Here is a 27,907-nt window from a genome sequence, read left to right on the forward strand (position 1 = left end):
TCTCTCTCTCGCAAATAAACAAAAAATTAAAAAAAAAAAAGAAAAGAAAAGGAAAGGACGATCCTCAGCTCTGGAGTTAGAACCTGGCAGAGAGACTGTGGAACTGTGCATCATTTCTACAAGAAAATCACAGTAGAATAAAGCTAATAACCTTAGTTTTAACACTGGTATATTTACTACTTCTATAGAAGGCATTCAATAAGTGTTATTAAATTTTTAATTAAGCTCTGTGTACCAAGCGCTAAATAATGGAGTGGCTGTCTGATTCAGAGAGCCATATCTTAAATAATATGCCATTTCATCCCCAAATAACTGTAGTAAAATTCTAATTATCTGAGAAGACTTGCATTCTCTTCCTCTCCTCCCATCCCTGCCCAGTGTCTTACCACCCTGGAGCTGGACAAGGAGAAAAAAAAAATGGGTGTCTTTGAGTATATGTCACAGTGTAGCATGATGTCAGTCTTTGATTGCTCAAGAATACTCTGAATTCATCTGTGCCTCTTGTCCTCTTCAGTAATTATGTTTATTATGCTGACTGAGTATACAAGAGGTCACTCCTTTCCTAGCAAAGGATCAGGGACAAATTCTTCCAAAAAACACAAGAGGAGGGAACTCTTCCAAAATCATTTTATGAGGCCAGCATTACTCTGATACCAAAACCAGACAAGAATGTCACATGAAAAAAAAAATTACAGACCAATATCCCTGATGAATATAGAGGGAAAAATTCTCAACAAATATTAACAAACCAACTCAATAATACATTAAAAGGATCATACACCATGAATCAAGTGGGATTTACTCCAAGGATGCAAGCTTGGTCCAACATTTCCAAATCAATCAATGCTATACACATTAAAAAATGAAGGATAAAAATCATATGATCATCTCAATAGATGCAAAAAAAGCATCTGACATAGTTCAATATCAATTTATGATAAAAACTCTCAAAAAAGTGGGCAGAAAAGGAACAGAGCTCAACATAATAAAGGCCATGTATGACAAGCTCACAGCTAACATCATACTCAATGGTAAAAAGCTAAAAGCTTGTCCTCTGAGATCAAGAACAGGACACTCTCACCACTTTTATTCAATAGTATTGGAAGTCCTAGACAGAGTAATTAGGCAAGAAGGAAAAGGGACCCAATTGGAATAGAAGTGAAATTGTCAGTATTTGCAGGCGACATGATATTATATTTAGAAAACCCTAAACACTCCATCAAAAAACTGTTAGAACTAATAAATGAATTCAGTAAACTTGAAGACTACAAAATCAATACACAACTCTGTTGTATTTCTTTATACTAATAGTGAACTATTAGAAAGAGAAATTATGAAAACAATCTAATTCACTATTGTATCAAAAAGAATAAAATACCTGGGAATAAATTATCCAAGGAAGTGAAAAACCTGTATATTGAAAATTATAGGACATTAATGAAAGAAATTGAATAAGACACAAATAAATGGAAAGCTAGTCCACGTTCATGGACTGGAAGAATTAATATTGTTAAAATGTCCATACTACCCCTAAGCAATCTATAGATTCAATGCAATCCCTATCAAAATTCCAATGCCTTTTTTTTTACAGAACTAGAACAAACAATCCTAAAATGTGTGTGGAACCACAAAAGACCCCTAACAGCCAAAGCAATCTTGAAAAAGAAGAACAAAGCATCATGCTCCCTTTTTCAAACAATATTACAAAGCTATAGTAATTAAAACAGTATAGTATTGGCAAAAAAATAGACATAGGTCAACGGGACAGAATAGAGAGCCCAGAAATAAACTCACACATACATAGTCAATTAATTTATGACAAAGGAGCCAAGGCTATGCAATGCGGGAAAGGGCAGTCTTTTCAATAAATGGTGTTGGGAAAACTGGGCAGCCAGATGCAAAAAAATGAAACTGGACCACTTTCTTACACCATACATAAAAATTACTCAGAATGGATTAAAGACTTGAAAGTAAGACCTGAAACCATAAAAATCCTAGAGGAAAACATAGGTGGTAAGCTTCTTGACATAGGTTTTGGCAATGATTTTTTGAATCTGATGCCCAAAGCAAAAAAAAAAAAAAAAAAACAAGATCAAAAATAAGCAAGCGGGACTACACCAAACTAAAAAGCTTCTGCACAGCAAAGGAAACCATCAACAAAATGAAAAGGCAACCCACCGAATGAGAGAAAGTATTTCGATATATGATTTATATATCTGATAGGGTCTAATACCAAATATACAAAGAACTCCTGTATCTCAAGAGCAAAAGAAACAAACAAAATCTGATTTAAAAATGGGCAGAAGATCTGAATAAACATTTTCCAAAAAAAGACATGCAGACGGCCAACAGGTACATGAAATGATGCTCTACATCATTAATCATCAGGCAGATGCAAATCAAAACCACAATGAGATTATCACCTCACACCCGTTAGAACGGCTACTTTCAAAAAGACTAGACATAGCAAGTGTTGGCGAGGATGTGGAGAAAAGGAAATTCTTGTGCACTGTTGGTGGGAATGTAAATTGGTGCAGCCACTGTGGGAAACAGCATGGAGGATCCTCAAAAAATTGAAAATAGACTTACCTATGACCTAGCAATTTCACTTCTGGGTATTTACCCAAGGAAAATGAAAGCACTCGAAAAGATATGAAAAGATATATGTACACTCATGTTCAATGCAGCATTATTTACAGCAGCCAAGATAGGGAAAGAACCTAAGTGTCCATTAGAGGTGAGTGGGTAAAGAAGATATGATGTGTGCATACACATATACATATACACACATATTGTATAATATTTTACAATTTACATATTTACAGTACATACTGTAAATATACATATTTACATATTTACAATACAATTACATATACATATTTACAATACATATTGTAAAATATTACTCATCAATAACAAAGCATGAACTCTTGCCATTTCCAACAACACAGATGGACCTGAGGGCATTATGCTAAGTGAACTAAGACAGAGAAAGACAAATATCGTGTAGAATCTAAAAATAAATAAATATGTAAGCTCATAAATACAGAGAACGGACTGGTGGTGGCCAGATATAGAGGGTCAGAGGTGGAAAAAAGCGGGTTAACTGTTTGAGTTTGCTTGTTTTTTAGTTTAAATATCCTGAATTTTAAATATGAGTAAAAAAAAAAAAAGAAGAAGAAGAAGAGGAGGAAGAATCAGGGACAAATGACATGTGTGAACTCAAAGGAGGATCCATCTGTTCCTGGACCATTTGGTGCATTGCCATCCCATGACTCTTGTCTCCGAGAAGGCCATTCCATTTGGCCACCCTTTCTGATCCATCCAAATTCATCAACATGGAGACCTCCTACCACCTTGTTGGAGAATAACAAGTCCCTCTCTCAGTTCGGATGACTGCTCTCAGCTGAAACTGCACATCCAGCCTGCGGACTGGTGAGTCCAAGGCAAGATGACCCTTCCAGGAGCGGAGATGGGAGAGCTGTAGCTCCCTGCAGAGCCTGGCCTCAGCCCCCGGCCTGCCGCCAGGGACACAACTGAGCAGAGGAAGTCATCAGACATGGAGCTGTGTTACAAAGGAAACCTTGTCCCATTGATCCACCCAGCTTCCTCCACAGTATTGATCCTCCAGGTCTTCCTGGAGAAAATCAGCTGGCAAGGAAGAGGGTACTGGAGGCTTTTCAAGGCAGACTTAACTTGACACCTAATCAGATAAGGCGAAGGTTAGGAAGTCATTAAGGAAAAATGATGATTTGCCTTGGGACTAGATTAATGAGCACTGTGGTCCTAAGGGAGACGTCAAAATACCAAAAGAAGAGGAAATTACAGGAACTAATTTCCTTTTTTTTTTTTTTTAGGTTTTATTTTAATTCAAAGAGGACCTTGGGTTAAAAATGGAAGACAGAAGTAAGAAAGTCAATTGTCACCACCAGGCAAGATGGTTTTCTGTTTCTTTTACTAGTCCCTGGCTTCCCAGGCTGCTGTCTACATTTCCCACAACCGTGAGCTCTTCCTATGAGGCACCAGGGGCTCTGGAGTGGGGACTCCACGTCTGTCCTCTGCAGGGGGCTTCTCAAACGTTCACAGGCCATTTGCACCATCTGCAGGTGGTGGTGTCCTGATGTAGAGTCTTAGGTCTGGGGCACGGGCAGGGCTTGGATCTGCCCTTCTAATAACTCCAGGGTGATGCTGAGGCTGACCTGGGGGAGAAGGGTGAGTGAACGCTGCATCCCAACTAAGGCCAGGTCCTGGTCTCAGCTCTTGGAATATATTAGTTCTCCTCAGTTTCTGAGTGGTCCACAAGGAAGGCCCCATCTGACAGACAATTAGTTAGACCTGGGTCACTATTCACCCATAATTCTTTCCCTATTTCCATTGTTATTATGTGGTACATCCAGGTTCCTATGCCTTAGCCTGCCATTCCCAGTCTGAGCCTTTGAAGACTCGGCACGTGCATGTCCTCCTTGAGGAAGCCTTCCTGGTCCAGCAAGCCTAGGCAAGGTGGCTCTCCGACAAACACCAACACGCACTCCTATATACTTGTTGTACTAGATGCAGTGGTTATCTACCGTTCTGGAACAAGTGTAACCCCAAACTTAATGGCTCAGAACAACAAGAAACATTTATTATCTCCAACAGCTTCTGGGGTCAGGAATTTGGGGCTGACAAGACTGAGCGATTCGGGCTTGGGGTCTCTCGGGAGGTTGTAGTCAAGATGTCAGCTGTGGCTTGACTGGGAACGGCGGATTTACCTCTATTGTGGCTAACTGCGGCTGCAGGTCCAATTCTTTCCACGGGCCTGTCTCAGGGCAGCTTGCATATCCTCAGGATATGGTGTCTGGCTTCCCCAGAAGGGGAGTGGGGGTGGGGGTGGGGGTGGGGGGGTTGACAGGAGGAGGGGGGAGAGGGAGGGAGGAGAGAGGGGGGTGGCAGAAGCTATACTTTTTTATGACTCAAAAGTCACAGAGCATCATTTCCACCACCCCGTTTGCTAGAAGAGAGTCACTAGGACCAGCCAACATTGGAGAGTTAGGAATTGGGTCCCACTTCTTGCAGAAAGGATTGTCAAAGATGTATTTAAAAATTACTATCCTGTGGCCAACTGAATTTTCTACAGAGAGCTGTAACAATGTCTCCTATGCCCCATGCTCTTCTAGAACGGGGTCGTTCTGCCATTGAGAGGTAGAGTCAAATTCCCCCCGCCCCCCGTTCTGAGAGGGCTGCTAACGTGCCTGTAACCAAGAGAATGTGACGGAAGTAGGGGATGACTCTCAAGACTCGGTCATACAAGGCAGAGCACCTTTCGCCCTGTGAGCTAGGACACGCGCTTTGGATCCCCAAACGACTAGCTCAGAAATCCTACTACCCTGGGGCTGCCATGCAAGGAAGGCCAGATGACATGGATAGAGCGCTTAACTGACAGCCCCGCTTAACTGAGATCCTGGCCAACAGCCAACGTGAACGGCGAGATCAGGAGTAAGACACCTCCAGCTCCTTCTAGCCCCCAGGTCTGCAGTCTTCTCACAAGAGCCAGACATCCTGGGCCAGAGTACGGCCATTGCCGCCAAGCGCTGCGTAGCTTCATGGCCCACAGCATCGGTGGGGGTGACAGAGTGGTTGTTTTAGACCGCGACATTTTGGGGTTCTCTGTTACGCAGCATTTAGTAACTGGAACCTATTTTGCACCGTAATTGTCTGTGCTCTCTCTCCGTCTCCCCTGATTAGACCCTTAGACTGAAAGCTCTTCCAGGGCACAGAGCTGTGTTTTACTCCTTCTTCTAAAGCACCCAGCATAGTGCTTGGCATGTCATAGACACTCAGCAAATGTTTGGTAAGTGAATAACGAATGGATGCGAATTCATGGAATTGTGCTGGGATAGTTCTCTTTGGCCGGAATTCATGAGACCCATGGGACCGACGTCCTGTGGTAGAGTTCCCGCTATCGGCCTGCCCAGCTTGCTGCCAGCTCCCTGCCCCCATGGAGTTTGTGTTCCTTTGTTGTATTCTCATCCCGCCCTTCTTCTGACCTTCTAAAGTCACCACAAAAGCATTTAATCAAGGCCTCCTTTGGCTGCTATGCAAAGGCTTGCATACCATTAACATAAATAGGCTGTAATAAGGGCTCATAAAAGTGGTTGTGGACTCCAAGTCAAAAGATACTTCCATTTAATTTTGATTCTAGGTTCAATGTTTGGAAAACAATTTTAGAACTCTTGAGTTGACTTCACCTTCTCGATTCCAAATATATGGGCTGGGAAGATGTGTTTTAGAAAATTAAATTTTTCGGGGCGCCTGGGTGGCTCAGTCATTAAGCGTCTGCCTTCGGCTCAGGTCATGGTCCCAGGGTCCTGGGATCGAGCCCCGCATTGGGCTCCCTGCTCAGCCGGGGGTCTGCTCCTCCCTCTCCCACTCCCCCTGCTTGTGTTCCTGCTGTCACTATCTCTCTGTCAAATAAATAAATAAATAAATAAAATCTAAAAAAAAAAAAAAAAAGAAAAGAAAATTAAATTTTTCCTCAGTCGCCTTCAGAAGAGTTGAATGCATTTAATCTTCATATTAATAAATGTATACAAAGGGGATTGTGTGTTTATTAACATTTGTATATCTTTCTACAACAATATAGAATATATACATATATTTAAAGATTTTATTTATTTATTTTAGAGAGAGCGAGTGCCAGTGGGGGGAGGGGCCAAGGGATAAGGAGACAATCATCCTCCATGCGGAGCGCAGAGCCCCATGCATGGCTCCATCTCACAACCTTAGGATCATGGCCTGAGCAGAAACCAGGAGGCAAAAGCTTAACCGACTGCGCCACCCAGGCGCCCCTAGGATATATTTTAAACATATCTGATATTTGAGAAAATGGTCTTTAAGTTGGTCTGGATAGAAGTTTCAATTACTGCATTTTCAAACTGCCCTTCAGTTGATCCAGTGCCTTTATTTATCATTTTACTGGGTTTAATAACAACGAATGCCTTCCGTTTAATATTCATACATCCACGTTTATAACTGGCTCCAGGCTAGAAGGTAAATACTTCAGCTACTACTTTACCCCCTACCCAAATTTCCTTTTCCTTCTATATTTACCCTGTAGTCAAAGACAATTATCTAGGAACAGCACTCGGTTCTCATTATCCCATTATATCATGATTAAGTTTAACTCTCCTAAATTTTACAAATGCTAATTAAATCTAAAAAAGCAAACAAAATGTCAATCAAAACTGATCTACAGTTTTTTGTCACCAGCAGCTGTTTTAAGAAAAAAAAAAAAAAAAAGTTGTTCCCTCAAATTCAAAGAATTTGTGTGCTATGGTGTCTAGTAGATAGATATATATATATGTATATATATTCTGATGTAATTGATAGAAGAAGCAGGATTTTTCCCCCAGAATTAAACACATCAGTGAAGTAAAGCTGCGAGTGACTTTTCATTCCTTCCCCCACCCCTGCATTTTGACTATGTTGTAACTACTACAGAATCAGCTATAGAAATATGTGAGTTGTAGTTAAAAGGAAAAAAAAAGGAAAGGAGGATCCCTCCATACTTGAAAGATTATCAAGTTTAAAAGTCTACCTGGTAGGAGTGCCTACACAGCGCTACTGATCAAAAAGTGCTGGGGGGTTTTAAACCAAAGACGACACTGGCCTCAACCTCACCAGCGACGACTGAGCAAGAAGAGTTTGACATGGGGGCAGAGAAAGGTTGACGGCCCTTCATGGAAGGGTGCGTGCAGAAAAGTTTTAGCTGTGGACGCTCTCTGTTGTAAGGAAAGCATGAACAGCACTGCAGTGCCGACTTACCAGGGTCAAACAAGTAATGATCCACTGGTGTGACTGTTCCTAAAACACAGCTTCCACCTGCCTCCCTCGAGGCTGCCCAACCTCAGACAGTGGGCCTATATGTGCCATTGACCTCCAGGTCCCGTGCCAAGCTGCTCTCCAGGCTCAGCCAGAGAAACCAAATGGGCAGTGAAGCCAAATGGGCAGAGCCAGCCAGAAGAGGAAGCAAGGGCAGTCCCATGTCTCCTGGAACAAGGGCAGTCATGAGTCTCCTTCCACCTGTTTCCTGACACTGACGTGAGAGCATTCATTCTCTCGTCCTGCATCAACTTTGGTCAGTAAGTCAGGCCCTCTCCAGAATGACCAGAAGGGACACCTGAAAGTCAAAAACTTGAAAGAGCAACACTCCTCAGACAGAGGGAACAGAGGCCTTGAAACTCATCTTGTCAGGCACTGAAGCATGTATCCAGCTTATTTCTACTCAAGACATCCGACTTACATGGAAGATCAACTAGATGGAAAGAAACAATAGCACTTTTGGGGGGAAAAGAGGCAGCATGAATCTTTCTATTGGCAGATCACACAAAAATCAAAATAAGAGGAAGTTAAATGAATTTTGAGGAATAGATTAGAGGGGGGGAAAACCACATTGTAAGAGTTGAAATGACAACAACAAACAAGCGTGCCAACATGAAACTCTCTATTCTTTGCTGGTCTCCTTTTCAAAGTTGTTTCTTCTAAAATAGGGCATTAAAATAGTCCTTCGAGACTTCTAGTTCTGGGACAAGGTGGATTAGACACACTTTTTCCTGTTCAGCTAACTGCAGGGCGTTAGATAGAGACGCTGAAAGGTGGAGAGAAGAAGGCAGGGGCCACCTCAGGATCAGAGGGAGAACATGGTGGTGAGTTCCCTGGTGTTCATATATATTTTTTCCGTATATCCCAGACTGGGTGCAGTAGATGTTCACAACCTGGAAAAGTTAATGGGATGCAGATGGAAATAGCACCGCCCCCCACCCCCCATCCTCCTCTTTCTAGCTAAAGGAGCAGAGAAAAGGCAGTCTCTAAGACAGAAAACTTTTAGACATTAACTGCCCTACTCCAACCAAACATGGAAAAACTATAGCTCTACCCTGATTCATATCAGCAAAGACCTGGGCAGGGGGAGGGATACCACTTTCAGGCCATCACAAAGCTTTTTTCCCCAACTCCCCCACCTGCTGGGTGGTGTCTGGGAAGGCTGCTTGGGGAGCTGGGACTTTCACCAACCTCCCTTGGGGATGAGCCCCTAAGTCTCCCATGTGAGAAGGCACTCTTCCCTGTCCCAGCCCAGGTGCTGTCAGTGGAGGTCTGGTGGGAACTCTGAACTCCCATCTTTGCTCAGTACCAGCAAGACACACGTCCACCCTCCAGGGCATCTGCGGAAGTACGGTGAGGCCCTGGCACTTACCCTTGCTGGGCAGTAGCAAGATGGCAGCCCTTCCCTCACTAACACAGTGTCAGAGAAGACCTGCTAAAACAGGTCTAAATAAGATCCAGAGTCTCAAAACATAATACCCCAAATGCCCAGGATACAGCTAGAAATCACGGTATGTACCAAGAACCAAGAGAGTCTCAACTTTAATGAAGATGGACAACCGACACCTGTCAACACCGAGATCCTATAGATGTTTGGCTTCTCTGACCAGAGTTCTAAAATGGCCATCTTAAAAATCCTTCAACAAAGAATCATGAACACACTTGAAGTAAATAAAAAGCAGAAAGTCTCGACAAATAAATAGAAGACGCAAAGAAGAATCAAATGGAAATTTTGGAATTTGAAAAAGCAGCAACAAAATAACAAAGTCAATGGATGGGCCCAACAGAACAGAAGCAGAGGAGAAGAATCCATGAGGTCAAAGAACAATAGAAATTCCAATCAGAACAACAGAGAAAAAATAGGCTGAAAGGTAGTCCTTCTAGTTACTCAGTGAAACATTCCAAGGAAATCCTGGGTCCCTAGAGAGTATAAAGCTATTATCCAGACACTCTTTCCAATGCAGACGTGAATTTAAGAGTCTCATGTTTCCACAAAAGCTATGCAGACTGAGTCGATCTGATCTCTCTTCTGCAAAGAAGAGTGAGCAATCAATCAGTGATTCTAGAAATCTCCTGGAGGCACAATTGCTAAAATGTCTTCGGCTGCTTAAAAATGTCAATAGAATCAGTCACTGAAGATATAAAAGCCCCCCTTGCTCCTGGGGCACTGGCTTACGACCATCTGTTCTCCAGTGAGTACCAAGACCCTGCCTAACTCTGGGGCAGATCTGAGTGAAAAAAAAACTAAACAAAACAAAACAGAACAGAACAAAAACCTCCTGGGTCACATGATCAGCCCCAGCTGTTTTGGTACCAGCTGTCATTCAGGGCACTGGGCTTTGCTATGAAGATGCTGTAAAGCTGGGTAAACACATTCGCTAAGAAGATAACACAAGAATAATGCAACGAATCAATTCTTTCAACAAATATTTGTTAGTGCTGCTAGGTGCAAAGCACTGCTCTGTGTGTTTGGAACACATACATGAACTCTAGACAGAGGTCCCTGTAAGGAGCTCAAATTCCAATGAAGTGAGGGGCAGGCAGAGGTGCAGACAGATGACCATTAACATCGACATAAAAAATAAATAAATTAGTATTTAAGAAAATTCTATTCCTCTGGTTAAAAAAAAATGGTAGTCTAGGCTAAGGGGGCTGGAGAGGGAGTGGGCGCTGGATATGGGCGAGGCAGATGGGAAGTCACTGGGAGCAAAAATGGTGGCCCACCGGCAGAGCAAGGAAGGCTTGGGGACAGGCAGCTGGGGGGCCGGGGGTGAACTGTGAGCACCACACCGAACCTGTGGTGACAGTGGGGCTCCCAGCCAGCAGTGGGAAACAGTCTGAGGCTTGCGTAGGAGCTGGAGACTGAGAGACGTGGATTTAGAATCAGCCAAGGGACACCCTGAGGTATTCTACTTTACAAATCCTAACAAGAGGTTGAAGAACGAGAACCCAAAGCAGTATCAGCCATCATTTCTCAGGCTTTTTAATCCCCCTACCCACAGCCCTTGTAGTCTTGTTCAAACCTCGGTGAGGCCAAGTTCCCATTCTAATAAGGCAGGAATTGTCAGTTTCAAAAACAGGTTTCCTGTAAACCAAGCATCCATTTGACATTTCAGTCTTTCTTGTTTTATATGAACATCAGCAACCGAGGAAAACACCGTGGTTCTAAAAAGTAAGCTGGTCGGTGTTCGGACAACTCTCGCAGGATGTTTCCTATGTGGACTTTCCCTCACGGGAGCACCGCTCCCGAGCATTTATCCATCCCGGCAGCTTGGGTGACCCTTCTCTTTCTCTCAACCTTGGCGTCCTTCGTGTTCAAAAGCTGGATGCAACACACACACCCCTGTCTGCAAATGTACGCACCCACACATGCCAGACGGCCCTGACACCCGCAGATCTGAGCTGGTTTTTCTTTTTCCCAGCCCTCACAGAATCTAAGACAAAATCCAATAAGGCGCACAGCCATTCCTACCTCTGTGGGCCGCATGAGAATTCTCTTAGATCCACAGCAACAAAAATGCCTGCAGGGAGCAACTGGGTTGAAAAAGGCGCTATCGTTCATCACGTAGATTTTCAAGAGACATAGCTATGGGGGTAAAAAATGTGCAGAAATGGAAAATAATGATATGGACTCAAAAGGAAACTCTTTGTGGCTGGTTGGTTTAGATAAAGAATGAATTCAACAAACTGAGGGTTGCTGGAGTGGGGGGTGGGGTGGGAGGGATGGGGTGACTGGGTGATAGACATTGGGGAGGATATGTGCTATGGTGAGCGCTGTGAATTGTGTAAGACTGATGAATCACAGACCTGTACCCCTGAAACAAATAATACATTATATGTTAAAAAAAAAAAAAAGATAGTAGGAAGGGAAAAATGAAGAGGGGGAAATCAAGGGGGGAGATGAACCATGAGAGACTATGGACTCTGAGAAACAAACAGGGTTCTAGAGGGCAGGGGGGTGGGAGGATGGGTTAGCCTGGTGATGGGTATTAAGGAGGGCACATACTGCATGGAGCACTGGGTGTTATACGCAAACAATGAATCATGGAACACTACATCAAAGAAAAAATAAATAGAGAAAAGAAAACAAAATTACCTTCAACATGCATAAAAAATAAATAAATATATTGGGACGCCTGGGTGGCTCAGTCGGTTAAGCGTCTGCCTTCGGCTCAGGTCATGATCCCAGGGTCCTGGGATCGAGTCCCGCATCGGGCTCCCTGCTCCGCGGGGAGCCTGCTTCTCCCTCTGCCTCTGTCTCTCTCTCTGTCTCTCATGAATAAATAAAAAAAAAATCTAAAAAAAAAATAAATAAATAAATATATAAAGAAAGAAAGAATTCTTTCCCAAGTAGTTACACCAGGTACAAAAAGAAGTTAGCGTGAATTCCCTGAATTCCTAATCTGGAGCAATCAAACAGCAGCGAGGTTGAAAGGAACATAGGCACCCCACCCCGACAGGAAGGAGCAGCTCATAATCAGACACGACACGTGACTGGCACCGCCGCAGGGACCATGAGCGGCGGCGTGGGCGAGCGGCACTAGCGGGTTCCCTGCGAAGAGCCTCGCGTGTGCATTACGGGGAGAGTGGGCATTCACCCTGCAGGGAAGGCTGGCTTCCTCAAGGAAACAGAAACGCAAGCCAGATGGAAAAAGTTGGGTCGCCCATAAATCAGCTGCAAGCCTGCTGATGAGAGGTCAGAGTGGTGCTTTACTGAGATGCAATCCCCATAGGGGTGGGAACCTGCAGTGTGGACGGCGCTCCCTCCCTGTGGAGGCCAGCTCAGCAGAAAGGCACAAGCAGAATCCCGAGCCCGGCCCAGAGGGGATCGTCCACTTCCTCCTCTCCTGCGAGCGCTTGAATTCATCAGTTCACCCAGCAGCTCACATCAACCTCTCTAACAGCAGGTGACACAGCATGTACCACGGGGCTGGATCAAAGGGGTTAGAGACCGCTCACTTACGAGGAAGATGCTGCCAAGCCCCTAGAGAAAGTCTTCACAAACTTAGCTATGAACTATGTTAATGATTTTAACAAAGGCAGAAAGAGGAGGGAATTTTTGTTTCCTTTATTGCCAATCCTGATAGTCCGCACCCAGTCTAACGGGGGGAGTCGGAGAGAACAGGCCAGGAGAGACCTGGGACCAGACCGGCACGTGGACAGAGCAGGGTCGGGCCAGAGAGCGGGGCCTAGGTGGGGGGGCCACTCAGGCCGCAAGAGCCCCTGTCAGAAGCTAGTCGACTCCTGGAGGGTCAGCAGGCATGCCCACGGCGGGGCAGAAGCTCCAATGGAGAGGGAAGGTGTCCTCCGTTGTCTGCCCGGCTCCTAGGACAGCGAGCAGTATAAGCAGGTGCTCAACACACGTTTGTTGAGTGAACCAATGAGGTCAGTGAAGGCCCAAATACAGAGGAGGGGTTGAAGACCCAACAAGGATGTGCTGCAGAATAGAAATGCCGGGAGGCAGAACAGGCCGAGTGGCGTGTTCAAATCCCAGGGTGACAGCTGGGACGAAGGAGACAGGCAGAAGCCTGGAAACAAGCTAAAGCAAGGACTTTTGGGGGTCTGGGGCCTTCTGATCATTCTCATGGTGGCAGAAACCAAACCAGCCTGGCCGGCCTGGGTCCTGCAGGTCAGCAGGTGCATCTGCCTGTGGGGAGCTGAGTATGGGGGGATGTCACTTCTCTGGCCTGCTCTCTGTGTCCCTATTTATGCACCATTTCTGGCTCAGAGGAGCTGCCAGACTGTTCAGTCCTGGGGCCAGCAGGGATGTGCCCGGTGCCTGCCCTCAGCCACCAGAATCCTCGCTGGGGAGGGCCTGCAAAAGTACAATATTTCGAACTGTGTGGGATTGGATTGCAAGTTGGAGTCTTCCAAAACTAGGCTTTTGTTGGCTCCCAAACCTGGTCTGCTAGCTTCCTCAGATACGACTCAGATAAAGGCAACAGGGCCAGCTAACTGCAACCCCAAAAAATCGGTTCACATCTAGCTTACGAGTGACAATCGGTCCTTTAGGGAGTCTACCACTATGGCCTTTATATAGGATTTTAAATACTGACTTAAATTCCCAAAAGGGAATATCTACAGACACTTCTCATTTCTACAGACCTGAATACAATTTAATACTAATATTAAAGGAGTCTTCACATCTAGGCATGACACGCTAATCCTATAGGAGCCTGCCCCTGGATACCCCTGAGCATTGCATTTTGAATCTGTTGCTTAGTTTGTAAATGACTTCCCAGACTTGAGTTTCCGTATATCTAGGGGTTGAAATGTCTGTCCGACCCAGTGGGCAGATTTGTGCTGGATCTCAAGCTCCTGGAGGTCACAGCTCGTCCTTCTCCTCTACTTTGCACACTCCTGAATCTGCACAATATACATAAATCCCCAATGACTGTGGCTCAGCCCAGGCTGGCTCCTGGGAATCACACAGAAATATCCTGGTTCCTTAGCATGAGTGCGGCTGTCAGGTCTGGCTTTCTGGCACAGAAAGCTATAGACAGCAACCGTATTTTAGCCCACAATAAGTTCTTTTTGAACCTTCAACATCCTAGTCTTTTATGTTCTGGAGTCAAGCACACACGTGAGATACAGAGATGTTTGCCAGAGGGAAGAGGCCCACTCACTTGAACCACCGGGTAGGATATCTCTCCCACCTCAACCACAACAAAAATCTCAAGGGTCCTCGTGGTGGGTCAAACTCAGTCTCCACATACAGTCACCGGTCCACTACGATGTCCGCTTTGTAGGTGTATGTACCCAGTCCTTTACGATGGATACAACATTAGCCCTGAATATACACCTCAGAGTGGATGGAGTACACAAAATCGAGTTAATGTGTGTCTGCAGGAAAAGCCTCTGCACGCACCCTTCCATGAAGGGCTGTCAACCTTTCTCTGCCCCCGGAGCTGAGAAGCTGATCCAGCTCAGACCAGCTTGCCCCTCTGCGGCTCCCATGTCCTGTTGACAAGGATGACAGAAAACAAACAGATGTTTGTTCATTCAACTAGAGCCAAATTCGTGAGGCTGCCAAGAGCTCGCTTGCCTCCCAATCTGACGAGGCTCCTTTGCAGCCTGACGAAGGAGACTGTAACATGCTTACACCCACAGCCACCCACAGCCTCGACGGCAATACCTGTTTCACAGAGCTCTGGCCCCACGTTGGGGTGGTGGGCTTGGGTGAGAAGAAACTAACACACAAGGGGAGCAAAGCACGATGCTCTCGGGGCTCTCGGAAGAAAGCTGTGAGGCGGAGAGGCCACCCCATCCCCAGGCTCTCTGTGCTCGGGGGACCGTGTGAAACACACAACCCTCCTGCACCAGGAGGGCAGACGACCTCTACCCCCACCTTCGAGAACTCTCAGGCTGTTCCATCCGCACAGTCAAATGGCTTTCACGCAACCCCTCTTTCCCCACGCACCTGCTTTGTTCCATTCATGAAAGTTCCCTAAAATGCTCGGGCAGCATCTGGGACCCCAACTCTCTCTTTTAAGGTAATCTCTTCAGTGACGGCCCCTCCTGCCTTAACTAGTGCAGGCTTCCCTCCTGCGCTTGCTTGGCTTCATCTCCAGCTGCCTACACCCTCATCAGGACGCACCATGCTGGGCTCCCCAGCGTTCCCATCAGCCTGGCTCTGGCCGGACTCACAACATTTCTGAACAATGAGCAGACGCAACAAGGAGGCATGCCAGGAGCCAGAGCACAGCAAGCACAGGGGTGGAGACGTGCAAAGATAGGAGTGTCCAGGAAAACTCGGTCCTTCTGTTGGGAAGCCAAGGCAATGGCGCTGAGGGTGGGAAATGCAGCAGAGGACAGAGGTGGGGACACGAGGTGCCTCAGGTCAGAACCTGGGTCCCGGTCCAACCTGCCCAGCAGCTAGAGCACAATGCCTGGGATGTGCTAACAGTAGGTACTCGATACATGTTTACTGAATTGAATCGAAGGGCATTCCACTGTTTGAGTGTGCTTTCCCAAAATGCATGGGGTGTCAGGTGGACGATGCGTTGGTGGAGGGCTGAGATGGAGAGCTCTGTTCAAGGCTCATTGCAACGGCGCTGACAAATAGCCCAGCCCAGGATGGAAACCTTTCCCTCATCTACCCGAAGGGTCAAGCGTGCATGTGCTAACCCAACGGGAAGGTGCTTGACTTCATCTGACCTTTTCTCCCATGAATCCTGCCTCTAGTTGGAGACACGGGACTAGAATCTGTCCCTGTCTGCCTAAAGCTACACATTGTGTGTGAATAATCATGTATTTATGAGCATCCAAACTATCCTGGTGAAAGCAATGGCCTGGCAGGGACACCTGCTCCGTGTGGCACAGGAAGATCTCCAGGAAGAAAGGACCTACAGCCTTGGAACAGAATGCAAGAGTCCAGCCAGCAGCCTCCGTTCCACCCCCTGGCCGGGGCTACACGGGCCCACTCGGCACAGCCCTCACTGTCCGGGCGTGGCCAGCACCGCCCGCTCTCTGCCCGACCCCGGGCTCCCCCTGCATGGCTCGTCTGGGGTCGCTGGTGCACAGACCTCTCTCCCACGAGGTTGGGCTTGGGTTTCAGGGTGGTCCCTTAGTCATTCCAGTCCCCCCCTCCCCACTCACCTCTTGGCCCAGAGACTGCTATGCCAACACCTACCAAGGCCCTCTGTCTACTCATCCGCCACTAGATGCTCTCTGTGATGGCTGGTGTCTCTGACCAGGTGGGTCCTCCTTTCTTCGAGTAATAGAAGCACTCAGGGGGCACCTGGGTGGCTCAGATCGTTGGGCATCTGCCTTCGGCTCGGGTCATGATCCCGGGGTCCTGGGATCGAGTCCCGCATCGGGCTCCCTGCTCCTTGGGAGCCTGCTTCTCCCTCTGCCTCTCTCTCTCTCTGTGTGTCTCTCATGAATAAATAAATAAAATCTTTAAAAAAGAGAAAAGCAGCAGCGCACCCTCAGTGGTGGGCACGTGACCTGGACAAGGTCACTTCCGTACTCTTCCCTGTCCAGAGTGACAGCGCAGGTAGTGATGTGCTGGAAAATGCTTACCAATCAGCTCCCTAGCGGGGAGAAAAAGCCCTGATGTATAGCTTTGCCGGCTTCCACGGTGTAAAGACTCCCACTGTGGTTGATGTGAAGCCGTCAGTTTGTACACTGAACGCGTGGTTACGTAGCGTTTCTAACAGACACATGAGGTCTCCATAAATGGCCCCCAGAAGAGGCGTACTAGTAAAATGCAATCAACTATTTAGGGAGTGACAAGTTTTGAGTACTTATTACCTTTGTTTTATAATATGATCTACTGTAAGTTTGTGGTGGTTATGGTTCATAACTGACTTGGAAAATTTTAGCACCTGGCACTGGGGACTGTTGGCTCTACTGGTTATAGAGATGGGCTCGTGACTGGGATTGGGCCAGGCCCTGGAGCTGGCGGTGGGGGGGCCCCTCTCCTCCTTGGTAGCAGAAGCGATTAGAAGGAGAGTCTGAAGCTTTGGGCAGCCATGCTGGGTGAAAAAAAACCCACCTGGAAAGAATCAGGGCCACCAGCACAGAGGAGCTAAGGGAGCTGAGTTGGCCAGCATCCCAGCTCCTGTGGCCGGTGGACGGACGCTGATACTAGCCCCCTCCCTGTAGTTTGGTACCGTGAGCTAGTAGAGTCCTGACAGGTGCTTTGGCTAGCTGGGCTTCAGCCCCACACAACTGGGAGTCCTGGCACACGTGTCTTCTGCCCCTCTCCTCACCCCAGGTTCCTGTTCTCTGAGGTCTGGCTGACGTCATTCCCTTTCTAGAGCCTTCCCCAACTAGTCCAGACTAGAGTAACGGAAATCCTACAATACTCCAGTCTCTCCCATATTACTTAGGAATGAGTAACATGGTCTTCTGTTCCCTCCTATGTGTTAAACTAGCTTAGTAGTCAGTAGACAGGTTTGGGCTCATTCAATAATTATGACTTAGAAACAGTGAAATGCAACAAGTCCATCTGGGTCTTCCAATCACCCACACCTGCAGGTGACATAAACATATCTTCAGGGTCAAGCAGGGTGCTCCATGTGCACAGTGGCTCACTCCAGGCCTGGGACGGTCCCCTGACTTAGCCACATGACTGTCACAGAGAGGGCTACTGCTCTGCGTCAGGAGGGGCCTAGCCGCTGGTCCCACGGGGATGACCCCCAGTCAAACATCACTGCCCCCGGGGAGTTCACATTCCCAACAACAATAAGGTAAGTCAAGACAGAGCCGAGTGCCGGGAAATCCCAGGGAAGGGAGTGACTCATCTTTCCAGGATCTGAGGGAAAGAGCCAGCATGGGCTTCACAAACGGCAGGACCGAGACAGAGCTGCTGGATGAAGACTTCAGGTCCTTCCTAAGTCACACATTAACCTGTGTGACTGCGTACCTGCCCAGCGCCTTTGCGGGAAGGCATCTCCTGATTCTTTGAATGTGGCATTCCCCTCTTTTGTTCCAAGAAAATCACCCTAAGCATCACACACATTATTTTGGTGCAAATGACATGAAAGATTGCTTTCCACTTGCACATCTCAGACAGGAACTGTCCCATCCAGTCAAACCTTGGCCGAAATGATTATGAGAACAGCGTGAAAATGACCTCCCCGTGCAATATCAGCCAGACATATTCACCCTCGAAACAAAAATCTTGCATTAAAAAAAATTCCCGTTGCGGGCGCCTGGGTGGCTCAGTTGGTTAAGCGACTGCCTTCGGCTCAGGTCATGATCCTGGAGTCCCGGGATCGAGTCCCGCATCGGGCTCCCTGCTGAGCAGGGGGTCTGCTTCTCCCTCTGCCCTCTTCCCTCTTGTGCTCTCTGTCTCTCATTCTCTCTCTCTCAAATAAATAAAATCTTAAAAAAAAAAAAAATTCCCGTTGAATTTACCCAACTCCTTTATTTCCACTGAGAAAGGACCACTAGCTGAAGCAGTGCTCATGAAGGCCGTGTTTACAAAACCCAGGACGATTAGCCGTGGTGTTTGTGCAGAGGACGCTCAAACTAAATTGTCACGGTAGAGTGTCTGTCAAAAGATACACCCTTTGAAGTGAAAAGTGGCGAACTCATACGACAAAAGGCAGGTTAAGTAGAAAATTAATGTCTTGTCCTTGGCCTAGGATCACCCACAAGGAGCAGACGGTGAACATCAGCTCATTTCTTAGTTCTGGAGACAGGTTTAGGCCTGGGCGTCTGCACTTAGACCCAAGTGACGAAGATTAATTTGTCGGTCTGCCTGGGGTTGTCGTGATTCTAAACCCCACAGCCTGGGCACCCTGCCAATTGGAGGCAAACTTGAAAGGCTGGTCACCCTCAAGACCTTCGGGGCATATAGGACCCACGGGGGCGGAGGTGGGGGGGGAGGCAGATGGGGGAAGCCTTCCTCTCCCTGTACCCATCATCTCGCTGCCAGGAGCTATTATCAGGCAAAGCAGTCACCAAAGTAGGCCTCCTTTTTAAGGATGTTCTTCCCTCTGCCCATCTAAGTGATGCCACGACAGCCTCCCCCTCCCTTAGCGGGAAAACACGCTTGTACCTCCATCATCTCTTCATCTAGTCCAAGCTTACTTTCTCTGGACAGGTCCCTGTATTCTTTTGTTAAACTCTGAGGCCTACCTCATTAGAAAGCCTTCAATACTCTCTCCTCAGCACCCAGGCCTGGGCAGGTACCCTGCAGCCCTGTTTACTGGGTAAACGTTCCTGACTCAGGTTCTTAACGCAGGAAGGGATTCGAAAGCCATCTGAACAAGTCCTCCATGCACACAGGTGGCTTGAAGAACGCCCTGCAACACACTCTCCTACCCCCACGAGGAAAGCTCTCCCAGTCTCCTCGGAGTTCACAGGATGGGCTCAGCATTTCCCGCACTGCCTGGCTGTCTTTGACCACGTTGTGGGGGGCCTTCTCCACATGCCGACTCCTTCCTTCCTAGGCTGTGGGCCACATCTAGTTCCTCCTCCAAGCAGTGTCCTGCAAGAAATGACAGCTATGGCGTCTCCCAGGCAGGTCTCCCCAGCCACAGTGTGTCCCCTCCCACGTTCCTCCACCACCCCAACCATGTCCTCCTCCTCCCCCATTCCAGGTTACCAGAGCTCCTTATAGGATACATTCAACACCATCTGGCCCACGCCTGCTGATTAAGTGCGTCCTAACAGCAAGAATGCCTTCACCCTACATTTTTATGGCGTGTATAATTCTCTTTCCCTCTTGTACAAGTGGGAAAACAAAGGCCCAGTCACCAAGGGGATTAGGCCAGCGCACAGGAAGCCAGGACGCGCGGTGCCCAACGCAGCTTCCTTCCGGGAACACCAGAGCAGGTCACCTCCCACCACGTCGTCCCATGGCCCCAGACACAATACATGCAAATAAATCTACCCAAAAACGGCTGCACAGGGACTGTGAAGGCAGCCTGAGAATGGGAGAGAAGACTCACTTGACTCAATGCTTTCCCCAGGATGGCCTCCATACACAGCGACAGATAGGGGCCTCATATGTATTTTATAACATTATGATAAAACACCGAGGCATTTCTAGGATCTTTTTTCTTCAAAACAAAGGGTGAGGGAATACTTTTAATTCCTTTCTGAAGACCTGGGATAAAGCCCGAGAAGGGATGCCTCAAACTGTTTGAAAATGCCTCACCTCCCATCTGGACCCAAGTTCAACTGAAGTAGAGGAAACTAGGGGATTTGCCATTCGCCTTCCCTTTGCTTTGGAATTCGTGTCTATGAAGCCTGTTTCTCCCTTGCCTCAAGCTCTGTGTTACTTTAAATTCTATCTCCAGTAGGCTGGCACCGAAACCCGTAGGCTCAGGCAGTTGGTTTTCAAATGTTTTATGATTATTTAAGTAAAAGAAAGTAAGTATGCACCATTAGCACATGCAAATTATGTTTTATATAATTCATAAAATACTTTAAGTACCTTTTAGCTTATCCATGTATAATGATAAAGGAAACATAAATTAGAAACATAAATTGCTATCTATACCCTAATGGCTTGTCTTGTTTACCTCCTGGGAAATACCCACCCCACTTTGGAGACCACACACCATCATCTTATGAAGTTACGAGACACCAAAGTCAAACTTATAACCTAATTTGAAAGCCGTAACTTAAGTCAGAAGTGAAATTTAATGCTTGCAAAAACAAATGGGAACCTTGGCTGAGGATTAATTTATTTATAAACCACATCAACAGCTAAGACGCCTTGCTCAAAGATAAGCATCTGCTCATAAAATTCAGTATCACATGTGTATTACTAAATTTGCTGTTTCTTTACTACCCCTATTGTAAATTTGCTCCCTACGTAAAATATAGTGATTTCTTGTACAAAGGATCATATTCAGATATAATTATGTGTAACATATATATATCCCTCATTATGCGTAAAACATTTATGCACACACACATACCCAAACATATCTTTAAGATACAGAAACGACGTTACTCAAGTTAAACACGGCATCCTCTAACACAGTGACATTACTCTTAAAAACTTTTTAAAAGTCCAGTGTCGCCTATCAAACTCCATTTACCATATCAGTTACGTAAGATAAGACCATTTGGATATTCGATGTGCTTCCAATCACCAAAATTATCAACCAGATAGCCGCAGTATTTCTTGAGGAATTGAGCTGATAACATGCGGCTGTGGTCAGATCTCAACCCCAATACTTTTTCCCCCTAAATAAACAAAATGGTGCAGGTACAAAGAGCTAATTTTCTAACAAGCTTTGTGTGGGAAAGGTCAGCTAAGTAAAAGCCCAATTCTAAATGAAATGGTTGCTGCTATGCGGAGTGTAGCACTGATCAGAGGAAGAGAAGACATTGTACCTGAACGAAGCTGGGCAGACACCGTCCTCGATACTTGAGAAAACAAAAGCCAGGCACATGGGAGCCAGAACAGACTGCCTCCCTGAGATTACTTCATTTGCTATGACTTCTTTATGCAAGGCAAATAGAAGGAAGAGAAGATTGGTTGCCCCCTTTATGGCCAGAGAGGTGGTTACTAAGACAGACCTAAGTATTGCTTCATGTGTAAGCAATTCCCTTTCCCTGACACTTCTGAGACCTTTCTCCAGGTTTGAAGGACCGTTTAATTCTATTTTTCCCAGGCAGATGGCTTTGGTGGTTAGCCAAAGCAGTTCTGGACTTGAATAGTGTACTTAAAGTGATAAAAATAAACACCAGTTGGAAATACAAGACAGACAGGATGAAAGAAAAGTGCAAGCCCGTCTCCATTCATTGGAAGAGCCGCACACCAATCATGGCTGGACCTGAGTGGGACTGCCCCCTCCCTGTGAGCTTGTCACTATCCTCCTCGTCCCGTGCTCCCCGTTACCAGCCCCACTTCACTCATTGGAGGTCCCTGACTTTAAGGGGTAGGAAGAGGGATTCCTTGGATTGGTCCATGAATGAGAGCAAGGCAGTCTATCTGCATCATCTGTTTCCTATGCTACCAATAAATCAAGCCCGGGTGGGTAAGCAGAAGCCAGGCGAGGGGGAGGAGGGTGGAAAAAACCCAGGGTCCACACATATTGGCACCCCAGTCTCCTTCCACCAGGAAGCTCAAAGTAAAGCCCAACTGGAAAGAGACTTAGAAAAGGAAAGTGAACTGGTTTTCCCGGGATGCTGTAACAAAGTATCCCAAACTGGGGTGCTTAAAACCCACAATAGTCTCCCAGTTCTGGAGGCCAGAAGCCAGAGATCATGGTATAGGCAGGTTGGTTTCCCCTGAGGCTGCCAGGTAGAATCTGCCAGGCAGAATCTGCTCCAGACTCTCCTACCTCGGGTCTTCTCCCCATATCTTCACATCGTTTTGCTCTGTGCACATCTGTCACTGTGACCCAATTTCCCCTTTTATAAGGACAGTCCTAGTGGATTAGCACCCACCCCACTGACCGCATCTTAATTCGATGATCTTCAAAGACCCTGCTTCTAAATCAAACCACATTGACAGGCACTGGGGGTTAGGACTACACTGCTTTCGGACACAGCTCTACTCATAACCTGAGTATGTGGCTCTGGGGTCATGCTTCCCTCACTACTGTACTTGCAATGGGGTTCCTTATGCCTTATGCAGGTCTGAAAAGCAGGAAAGCAGGGCCCGAATATCGTCACCCCGGGGCCCAGGACTCCCGCCAGACCCGGCCTTTATTGCAAAGGGCTCCCTTAATATCTTCCCCCTCTACTCCCTGCCATAAGCCCTTCTCTATTTAGTTCTTTTGGGTGTTTGGGTTTTCATTCTGTTTTTCTTTCTTTCACTTTATAAGACACACTCGTATGAAATATAAGATATTCAGAAAATATAAAGGCAATTTAAAAAAAGTCATCTCTAATTATAATTCCTAAAAATGGCACTTCGATAAATTGATTTCCAGTCTATATTTGTAAGGTTGGTATTATATTGTACAGCTTGGCATCATGCTATTTTTACTTCATATGATCCTTAGGGTGTAACATGGTTCAAAGAAATAATGACCCAGCTGGGTATCTTTCTATAAAAGATTATGTGTGAACAGATTTTTCAAAAGGAACAAATTAACAATTTCTCAAAGCACATTTTGAACAATGCCGCTCAGAGCAAGACAAAAATAAATCCTGACGTAAACTGATATTCACAGGGCTTGGAATCCCCGAGCATGAATACTTGGAGTTCGTCTAGGGTACCGGGGGCTTCGAGCCCATCCTGGCCCCCAACGCACACCTGTCCTCCTGTCCTCCCGGCCCAGCGAGGCTGCTGTGGCCTCATCCATTTGGGCTCCAGTCTGTGGACACAGGACGGTCTTGACATTTGGTAGGTTCCTCTCCTTTCGATGTCTGACAGCCTGAATAAACCAGCTTACCCCCTTGGTGGTGCTAATTATGCTTTTTCCTCAGGCTAGACCACCTTTCCCCTTCTTGCCAGGACATCGCAAAGCCTCCTCCTTCCGTAACCCCTGGCCTGTGACATTGTTTCAGTAGAACATGGATCCTTTCAGAGGATGGACTGTCCCTTCCTCTATGTTCCCTGCATACCTCTATCCTAGCTTTTATCTCGTGCTCCACAATGGCTTGGATCCCACATCTTTCCCATGAAACTGGATCCCTCTGAGGGCAGTCACTGGGTCCCCTTCATTCCTCCTGGGGATGTGTCGGGCCCCCAGAACGAACTCCAATGCATGTGTGTAGAAGAGCACTTAGCCAAGCAGTGACAGGTGTCTGGCTGGGTCACCTGGGACCAAGACAGTGAATTCACATGCCCGGGGTTGATCCTAGCAGATGTTTGCTGGACATTAGCCATGGGTGTTAAAATAAAAGCCCTTATCATGTACTACCTTTGTTTCAAAATAGAAAAAAATGCATTTGGGGACCTCAACTCTTCTAATTACTAACTGTATGTATGACCTTAGACTGGTCATCTGACCTCTCTGAGCCTCAGTTAATTAAGCCACAAAACGGGGGATTGCCTGCTCAGAGTGATTATGGGCTTAAACCATGTAACGGATACAGAAGGTTTAGCAGATGCCTAATACATAATCAACACCACAGACCGCAGTGATTGCGATGATTAGAAATGAAAATAACTTCCTATTATGATTGCATTTCTCTTTTCCCTTTCTCCATAGCCCTGGGGAATGTTACTTACTACAGTCACGGGGGGGCATTTGGCCTCAGCCCAGGAGCCAGGCTCCTCAACCCCCAGGCCACGCCAGGTAGCGCTGCAGAGAGGTTCTGCACTTAGACTTCCTGGATTTAATCACAGACCCTCCACCTCCCATGTTACCCTGGGCAAACAGCTGACCCTCTCTGCCCTGCACATGGTGGGTGCTCTATACTTGTTGGAAAAAATGCCAGAAAAGAAAAAAAAGCTACTTAGTGTAGGATCTCTGTTGCTTGATCCTTCTCCTCTCGTGGATCCAGTCTTGGATTATGTTGTTATCGCCTGGGTTGACAAGGAGGTATAGTCCTTAGAAATAGAAATTAGGACAACAAAGGTGCTCTTTGCCCATTCCTGAAAGCACTCGCTAAACATCCCTGCGGACATTATGACATGTCCTGGGTCAGGCCATCAGAGGGTGACTCCAGGCGAAGCCTGCAGCGTTTGCTTGTTAAAGCTGGGGGTGTGACCAACACACTTCAAATGACAGTGAGGAGAGGAAGGGGTTCCAGTAGAGAAATTTGGGTGCCCCCTGCTCTGTTCAGGGAGCTAGGCTTTGCCCTTGGGTTAGAATGCTAATCCCCATGGCAAGGCACTTACCACGAGTCTTCAAAACCCCTTCACTCTGACTCTTCATCAAAGCCACCATCTGATCACACAGCTGTAGTGAGGGAGAGAGCACCAACTTTAGGCTTTTCTGCTTATGCTGACCTCTATAGTCAGTTATCTGTACCCTCCGGGGAGGTGCTCACCACCTGGGACCTGCTAAGGATGCAGCGGAAGACCTTTGATGACGACACCCAGATTTCAGGCCGTGGCTCCCAGCAGAGGTGTCGGCAGGTCCTACCTGGACCCACATGTCAGCAGGAGCCAAAACTGCATGAGCAGGGTCAGGACAAGGGACTTTGGGAATATCTAACAAAGACCCTTGCTGACGTCCTGGAGGAGAAACTATTGTGGCAAGTGAAGGAGTCAAACTTATCCACGACTGAAGAGAGTGAAAAATCAGTTTGGATTGAAATGAGAAAGGCAGCCCTGCCGTTAATCAGGCTGGGAAGAGAGACACGGATCCAGCCTGCTGCCAAGGTAATGGGAGGCAACGTTTCTCCCAAGGTCATGTTGGAAAAGGTTACAGCGACCCCTTTTCTGATGGATCACTCTCCTACCAATGACACACGCTGGCTGCGTGAAGAATCTGCTTTGTCTCAGGAGGATGGAGCTGCCTCCCTATCTCCATGGTCTTCAACTTCACCCGTGTCCTGGGAATTCAATGCCTTGGGATGCACAGTTCCTTAGGTATCTCGTAGCTTCCATCCTGTCTCCATGCACATCCTCTTGTTGAGGCTGTTCTGACAAGTTACTGAGCCTGGATCCTTCCAGAGAGGATCATAGACCGACCTCTGCGAAGCTCACCATACTGCTGAGCCCCATTTCTCAGGTCACTGTGACTTATATATCCTAGAGTCCATTGCAAGTATGTATCATTATTACAGCAGGAAAACTAACATCTGTTTCAAGGTAGAACACATGGGTGGTGTTGTAGGTGGTGATCAAGAGCTGCCTTCTCTCTTCATGCTCAACTACTGCCTACTACTAATAAAGTGACCAATAATCAAGTCAGGGGGAGCAAATCAGGCATGTGGAAGACAGGAGGAAACATCTTCCCAAGTGCAAAGACAAAACATCTAAACCCAATATTAGAAAAATCTTGGAAACTTGGACAATTCCACTCCATTCCCTTTATTGAAATGTAGTTCGTGTTTTGAAGTTACCTACCCAAGTAGTTAACTGCCCTAATGGGAAAAAAAGAAGAGGCAGCTGTAAGCAGGAAGGTGGGACATTTTCTTTTGCATCTTGGCACTCCAAATGCCAACTGACCCCTGGCCACCATGCAGCCTTGTCCCTGGAGCTGTGCATCAGACAGACATTGAAATCCATGAGTATCACAACCCGGAGGAATTAAATGGGGTGGCTCAGCCACACAGAACTAGTTAGCAGCGGCAGGGAATTTGGCAGCAAAGCACCAGGGCCTGAGGGGGGCGGGGGGGGGGGGGGGGGGGAGGGGTGTCTCCATTTTGTTTCTTGTTACCAGCAGTCCTTTCCTTGCTGGGTCATTAAGGTCATCTGTAGTCCTCCCTGACCCCCCCCACCCCCTTTTAAAAACTCTGCCACTAATAAGTTCTTTTCATCTTTCTGTTTTTATTGGTGGTTGTTTTTTGTTTTTTTTTTTTTCTTTTTAGCCTGCGGTGTCAGAGGGGAAGAAAAACAAGCCAGCCAGTCTTGGCCACCTTTCCCTAGATAGTAAAAGGCATGTCCTGTGCAAAGGAAAGGTAATTCAATTCTACTCCTTGCCGGGCTTCATGTCCCTTTCTTTCCGCTCCTCCCCTTGCTGAAGCTGGCTCCGCCCTCCCTGTCCTCACTCAGCGGTCCTCCTGGCTTAGCCTTTCCTGTCTCCTAATCTAAGCCAAAGTAAAATAAAACAATCATCCCAAACCCAGCCATCCAGATTAAATATGCTTTGAAATTGTTATGCATGATGTTGGTCCTGGCCTCCAGAATGAAATGCTCTGTGCTGTGCGTCTTTCTAATAACAGAGCTGTCTTGGCTGCATTTTGTCTCTACGTGTCATTCACATCGGTGTGGCCTTTTGCACGCAGGCTTCACCACACCAGGGCTGCTGACTATTTTGGATTTACCTGGTACAACACCAAGCTCTTAAGAAACATGTAAAGAGAAAGGGATGATGACAGAGCTCTATTAGTAAAAAGTGAATGGGGCGGGGGCGGGGGGAGAAGGGGTGCGGGGTCTGAGTCTCCGGGAAACAACTTATTCTGCCTTTTTTCTTAAAATATCAGTGGCTGCTGATTTTCTAAGCTTTAGAGCGATTCATACACCAGAAGACACAATTAAACCCCATGAACAGTTTTTGTCTCAAGTTGGAGAGAAGAGGAGGGAGAAGGGGACAGAAGGAGCCTGACCGTCTCTCACTCCAAGTTGCCGAGGAGCCCACGACCTGTAGCCTGTGACCATCAACGGCTAGCAGTCTGTCTGTTACGTGTTCTCTGCTGTCATCAGGTAGCACACAGGTTATAAGGAAATCTACCAACTACAGAGAGCACGTGAAAGGAGAAAGAGGAGAGTAGCTTTGCTGTGTAGCACGTGCTAGGGTACCAGGGATGGGGACTCTGGGAAAAGGATGTACGGGACTCGCTACAATGAGGTGCCCCCTTGCCGAGCCCAGGCTGCATCACCCTCCCCTTCTGCCACCTGCTCTTTTCCCAGGAGCCAGGACCGCTCCTTGACTTCTCTATCCACATGGCTGTAAAATGGCTCTGTGTCTGCTCTGCTCAGCCGATAGCCCGTGGACCCTCTGCTCGGGGCCATAGGCACAGAACACCGCGGATGTAACTGATGGAGCTGCCACGGACGGATGTG

The 27,907-nt window shown here is 46.9% G+C and overlaps 1 protein-coding gene across 5 annotated transcripts in view; it reads right to left on the reverse strand.

Moving 5' to 3' along the window:
- LOC118001819 (1-acyl-sn-glycerol-3-phosphate acyltransferase delta) overlaps positions 1-27,907 on the reverse strand; it is a 119,672-nt gene that overhangs the window by 53,813 nt on the left and 37,952 nt on the right. The window contains exons 1-2 of one of the 5 annotated variants that reach the window (XM_034991960.1): positions 21,667-25,003; positions 19,639-19,804 (exon numbers count right to left, since the gene is read on the reverse strand). The exons of 3 other annotated variants lie outside the window; for them this stretch is intronic. In XM_034991960.1, the coding sequence (XP_034847851.1) occupies positions 19,639-19,693 (55 nt within the window). In that variant the 5' untranslated portion in view covers positions 19,694-19,804; positions 21,667-25,003. Of the gene's footprint in view, positions 1-19,638; positions 19,805-21,666; positions 25,004-27,907 lie in introns of those variants that run through there. One more of the 5 variants, XM_034991961.1, reaches the window with a different exon arrangement.

The sequence above is a fragment of the Mirounga leonina genome, unplaced genomic scaffold, assembly GCF_011800145.1.
Source record: "Mirounga leonina isolate KUSES-001 unplaced genomic scaffold, KU_Mleo_1.0 Mir_54, whole genome shotgun sequence".
NCBI classification, from domain to species: domain Eukaryota; kingdom Metazoa; phylum Chordata; class Mammalia; order Carnivora; family Phocidae; genus Mirounga; species Mirounga leonina.